Below are 5518 nucleotides of genomic sequence, written 5' to 3' on the forward strand. Positions count from 1 at the left end.
GGATGCCCTCCCCCAGACTAGCACTCCCCCACTTACAGCTCCCTGAGGGGCCAGGGTGAGGGATGCCCTCCCCCAGACTAGCACTCCCCCACTTATAACTCCCTGAGGGGCCAGGGTGAGGGATGCCTTCCCCCCAGCAATGCCCCTGCCCCGTCCCTCAGGGGTCAGAGTGAGAGCTCATCTTCGTCCTCCATGTCCGTGGACCGCAGGCTGGGCCCCTGCAGGATGTCGGCCAGCCCCTCTTCAGGCCCCGGGCCCTCCTCCAGCTCTAGCTCCTCCAGCTCCCCGTCACCCCGCGGGGCTGGGCCAGGAGGGGTCTCCGGGGAGGGTGAGGGCATGGGCGACTCTGGGAGAGCAGGATCCCTGGCCCCAGGGACCCCAGATCCACTGTCAGGCAGGCTCCAGCCCTCTGCAGGAGGGGGCTGCCCCCTAGCACTCTTTCGAATTGAGGTCGTGTTCCGGAAGCTGGCAAGAGGGGGCTGGAGCTGCACCCCAGACTTGGTGTGGCCCTCAATGGCCTTCTGGAGCTGGAGGTTTAGGGGGAGAGAGAGTTTGATGTGGAAGGGGAGAGCATATGGGGTGGGTGAAAGAAGCAGCTGCTGGGAAGAGGAGACAGACTAAGGGGAAGCCACAGGAAGATGGGGGCGTGAGAGCAGACAGGGCACCAGGGAGGCACCAGAGGAGGGGACAGACATGGAGAGAAGAGGGGCTGGTCCTTCCACCCCTCTTCATGGCTTCAGGCCTCACCTGGCCCCCAGACACCCCTACGCTATACACAGGAACCCCCACCCCCGCCCTGACCCAGTTGGGTGTGGCTGCCTCTGGGGAGAGCACTCCCTGGGACTGAGGCACACAGGTTTCTGCATGGAGATGAGGCTGTCCCTCCCCCTGTCCTGGGTGGCCGGCTCACCTCCTCCAACGCCAGCACGCCCCTGAGCTTGCCCATGCTGGTCACGTAGGCGAGGTGCAGGCCCAGGAGTGAGAAGAGCGTGTGAGTCTGCAGAGGGCGGCGGCGGTCAGCACACAGCCCCTTCAGTGTCCCCCTGCACCAGCAGTCAGCACACACCTCCCCCCCCAGTGTCCCCCGCACCGGCGGTCAGCACACAGCCCCCCCCCAGTGTCCCCCGCACCGGCGGTCAGCACACAGCCCCCCCCCAGTGTCCCCCGCACCGGCGGTCAGCACACAGCCCCCCCCCAGTGTCCCCCGCACCGGCGGTCAGCACACAGCCCCCCCCCAGTGTCCCCCGCACCGGCGGTCAGCACACAGCCCCCCCCCAGTGTCCCCCGCACCGGCGGTCAGCACACAGCCCCCCCCCAGTGTCCCCCGCACCGGCGGTCAGCACACAGCCCCCTAGGCCCCCTCACGCGGCAGTCAGCAGGCTTGCCTTGTGCAGGGTGGTCTGCTCCACCAGCTGGAACGGGGACTGGTCGATGCAGCAGCAGTCAAAGCACACGGGCTGGCCCAGCTGTTCCTGCTCCCAGGCCGCCACCTGTGGGCACGTGGCTGTCACTGCAGCCCCTGCAGCCTCCTCCAAGCAGGATGTCAACATGCACCCAGGTGGCCAGCCACTCCTCCAAACCCACCCTTACCCGCAGGTGCTCCCAGCATCTTCCATCCCTGGGGCCCCACACCCCTGCAGCTTCCCACCCATTAAAACCAGGTCTTGTCAACTCATGCTGGCCCACGTGTGTCAGAGTAGAACTGGGCTGCATAGGGTTTTCAATGGCTGATTTTTTGGAAGTAGACCACCAGGCTTTCTTCCGAGGTGCCTCTGGGTGGACTTGAACTGCCGAACTTTTATTAGCCAAGTGCGTTCACTGTTTGCACCATCCTGCCCCCCCCCCCAGTTTCCGTTCCTCTCCTCTAATGCCCTCGGCCCCGACAAGTGGGCAGCTGTCTGTTCCTCCAGCACTGGGCCGTGCTTCTGCCCCTGCCCCCCGGGGTGTCCCTCCTGGCCTCGCCGGCCCCCACACTGATTCCCTGACCCCAAGCCAGAGGTGCTTCTCCTCTCTCAGTTCCCCTGCACGTCGCTGGCCCCTTTGCCAGTGCTGGTCAGAGACACAAACTCCCCAGGAGCGAGCGTGGCGTGATTGTGACCCAGTCGCATGTCTGCCTGCTACACAGCAGAGCAGGCAAATACTTGCTGGGTCCAAGAGCAGGGCTGGGTCACGTGGAGCTTGGTGTGACCTGAGCGAAGCCGTTTCTCTCTGGGACAGAGGTGTTTAGGCTCAGAGATGCTCGCCCCAGTCCCCGGGGCGCCAGCGTTAGCCCACTCGAGGTCCAGCGTTCACAGATTCAGCCAGCGTTTTCTGAAATCCCTTCCAGCCAGTCCGTCTGAATGGCGTCACGCTCCGACCCTTCTATCTGTCCAGATCTCCACCTGGTCCTGGCATCGGGTGTGGAGCCACAGGGACGCCTACCCTCCTTTCCTCTTGGGGTGAACTTGGACTACAAGCACACGTCCCCTGGACTCTCCCCTCCCCGACGCGGCAGTGTGCAGCCCTCCACAGCGGAGGCATAGGGAGGCTCTGTGTGGGAGGGCAGGCCTGCCCTCTGTCCTCTTGGGGATCACTCCTGGCCTTTCCCAGGTCCATCCTGCCTTCCCGTCAGGAGTAACGACAGCGAGAGCAACGATTCCAACGAACGTTCACCCAGCGCCTGCTCCACCTGCCCTGGCCCAGCTGCTCCTTGCAGCCTCCCCACCGTGGCCTCCACGCCACAGAGGAGGGAAGCGAGGCCCGCGTGGTACGTGGATTGCTGGTGATCACTTGAGGAGTGGGGGGCAGCTGAACTTCTAGCCTCGCCTGCTGGCCGTGGTCCAGGACCCCCGGCTTTGGACAAGGGGAGGACGAGGTCACTGTTGGGTCGCTGTGCTGCACGGCTTGAGAAAGCTCAGCAGCGTGACAGACGCTGACAGTGTCTCCTTAGAGTCCGTGAATCAAACAGGATCATGGGGACTCTCCCAGCATTCCCTGAACTTTGACCCCTACAGGACTCACTGTCCAGCTCGCCTCAGCAGGTCCCGGGGGGCTGGCTTCCTCGGGAGAGAAAGACTAAGCTCGGCAGCTGCAGTGCTCGTTTTCATCACCAACTGCACAGTATTTTCACCCTCGTGGAACAGCCTCGCTGGTCAGCCAGCTGACTTTCTCCCTTTGGTGTATTTTTAAGCTATTATTGTTGGTTTTACTGACCTACTGGGTCCTGGTGGTGCAGTGATTAAGCATTTGGCTGCTAACCAAAAGGTCAGCAGTTTGAATCCACCGGCCGCTCCTTGGAAACCCTATGGGGCGACTCTCTGTCCTACGGGGTCGCTGTGAGTTGACTCAACGGCAGCGGGTTTGGGTTTGGTTTCTCACTGACCTAGCAAGCTCCTCTTTCATTGCTGTAGTGGCCCATGGGATTCCTGTTGGGGTTGAAGGAGCCGCTTCCTCTGGTCATCCGCTCCACTTCTTTGTCAATCACTTATCAGAAACGTGTGTGTGTTCTGAGGGGCCCTGGGAAGAAGGAGAAGGTGTCCCTGCTCTGTCACTCACCACGCTTTCCTCCGACCTGACAGCTTTTTAAAATCTTCAGTATGTATTTATTCCAAACTCGGGCTTCTGTTCTAACTTTGGGCATCTTTATTGGACATTCAATTAGGCATTTATTTTAAAATACTACCTGCTGTGTTTTTTAAATTGGCTACAGACCTTGAAAGTTCTGCCTTTTCAGCGGCACAGAGCCTGCACTCCCTTTCGCTAAATGAAATTGTTGCAGATGGATTTCTCTGCAACCCAAAGGAGGGTCTGACCAGCGCCACCCCTTGCTCCCTTGCCTCTCTTGTGAGCTTGGTGACCCTCTTTCAGGGAGCAGGCGTTTGTCTGAGGGGGCCTGGCTGTCACTGCAGGGTTAGAGTGTGCAGCTCTGCAGCCTCGGGTCCTGCACGTCAGCTGTCCACAGCTCGGGGCATTGGGTCCCGGTGTCCTCTGTCCACAGCTCAGGGCCTCGTGTCCCAGCGTCCACTGTCCACAGCTCAGGGCCTCGTGTCCCGGCGTCCACTGTCCACGGCTCGGGGCCTCGTGTCCCGGCGTCCGCTGTCCACGGCTCGGGGCCTCGTGTCCCGGCGTCCACTGTCCACGGTTCGGGGCCTCGTGTCTCGGCGTCCGCTGTCCACGGCTTGGGGCCTCATGCCCTGGAATGCCCGGTGTCCAGTGCTCAGGGCCTGGCCGACCCCATGTTTGTCTCTGTGCTGTGCGCCCACATTGCCGTGTTTTTGCGCTGGCACCTGGCACCGTGTAGCTTGGGTGAGGCTCGTCCTTCCGGAACAGCCCCTCTCTGGTCCTAGTCACATCCCACACGTGCCGAGGCCCCGCATCTCAGCCTTGCACCCTCGGCTGCGTGAGGCTGTCCCTGAGGTCAGCACTGCACCCCCAGCTCCAGCAGTGCCCATCGCTCTCTCCCTGCCCTCCACCCTCACACCCCCGCCCCGGGCTCACACCTATCCCAAAGCCGCGCCGTGAAGCAGCAGCGTCTTCATCTGACAGAACGCCCCCGCCCCAGGCCGCTCCCCTGACATACCTCTTCAGGGGACATGTTATCCACCAAGTCTGCTGAGTCCTGCAGAAGAAAGACAAGTCCAGGTCCTCCCCTCCCCTCCCATGGTTCTAGAGAAACACCAGCCGCCTCCCTGGGCAAGGCCACAGCGCCTCCCACCCACGGCATGCCTCCCACAGGTCTGACCCTCCCCTGGGGGGTCTCTTCCCTCCTGACTCAAGAACCAGGGGTGTCTCACTCCTCAAGGACAGGCCACTTCTCCCTCTGCACAGCCCCTCAGCTCACCTGGATGTCCTTCTTCTTCGTGGGGCGGGCGCGGCCCAGCAGGCAGCCCAGAAGAGACCAGAAGATGGAGGACCTTCTCTCTGGAGGGAAGAAAAGGGAGCCCGGCAATACTCCCCATCCTGGGCACCTGCATCCTGGGGCACCCCGCATCCTGGGGCACCCTCCATCCTGGGGTATGGCCAGGCTCCAGGTGGCCCTGAGTCTGCCCCACAGGGCTGACCTTCCTGGGGTTCCCCTCTGCAGACACCCTCTTTTATTCTCCCAAGGCCATCCTCCCCGTCCCTGGGACAGTGACACAGAGGAGCAATGTACCGGGACCCCCGCCCACACCGGGCCTCACATCTCCTCCCAGCAGCAGCCCCAGACGGAGGTGAGGGGAGCCTGGGGAGGCGGACCGTCACCTGCAGGCTCCGGGGCCTCTGGTTGCTGCTTGTGGCCAGGCAGGGGCCCGTTGGGCTCCTCAGGGGACGGTGGGGCCACAGGGAAGGCGAGAGGAGGAGGAGGCGATGCCTGTAAGGAAGGGCAGGCAGCCTGGGTCCCCAGAGGAGGTAGCCAGTGCCACCCGCCTGGGCCGTGGACGTCCTGGGAGACCTACCAGCTCTGTCCTTCCTCCCCACACAGAATTCCTCCCTCCCTTGGAATTTCCATGATACCAGGTCCTCGCTTTTACCGCCCCTGGCCCCCGCCCCTCGCCGCCCC

At 62.7% G+C, this 5518-nt stretch overlaps 1 protein-coding gene across 1 annotated transcript in view; it reads right to left on the minus strand.

Annotated features, from left to right (window-relative positions):
• Positions 1-137: 137 nt before the first annotated feature.
• Positions 138-5518, minus strand: part of CLCN1 (chloride voltage-gated channel 1) — a 33237-nt gene continuing 27856 nt past the window's right edge. The window contains exons 18-23 of the mRNA XM_004382419.2: positions 5221-5329; positions 4820-4899; positions 4559-4597; positions 1386-1490; positions 911-997; positions 138-527 (exon numbers count right to left, since the gene is read on the minus strand). Coding sequence (XP_004382476.1) covers positions 165-527; positions 911-997; positions 1386-1490; positions 4559-4597; positions 4820-4899; positions 5221-5329 — 783 coding nt within the window. The 3' untranslated portion in view covers positions 138-164. The remainder of the gene's footprint in view (positions 528-910; positions 998-1385; positions 1491-4558; positions 4598-4819; positions 4900-5220; positions 5330-5518) is intronic.

The sequence above is a fragment of the Trichechus manatus genome, unplaced genomic scaffold (genome assembly GCF_000243295.1).
Source record: "Trichechus manatus latirostris isolate Lorelei unplaced genomic scaffold, TriManLat1.0 scaffold00093, whole genome shotgun sequence".
In the NCBI taxonomy this organism is placed as follows: domain Eukaryota; kingdom Metazoa; phylum Chordata; class Mammalia; order Sirenia; family Trichechidae; genus Trichechus; species Trichechus manatus.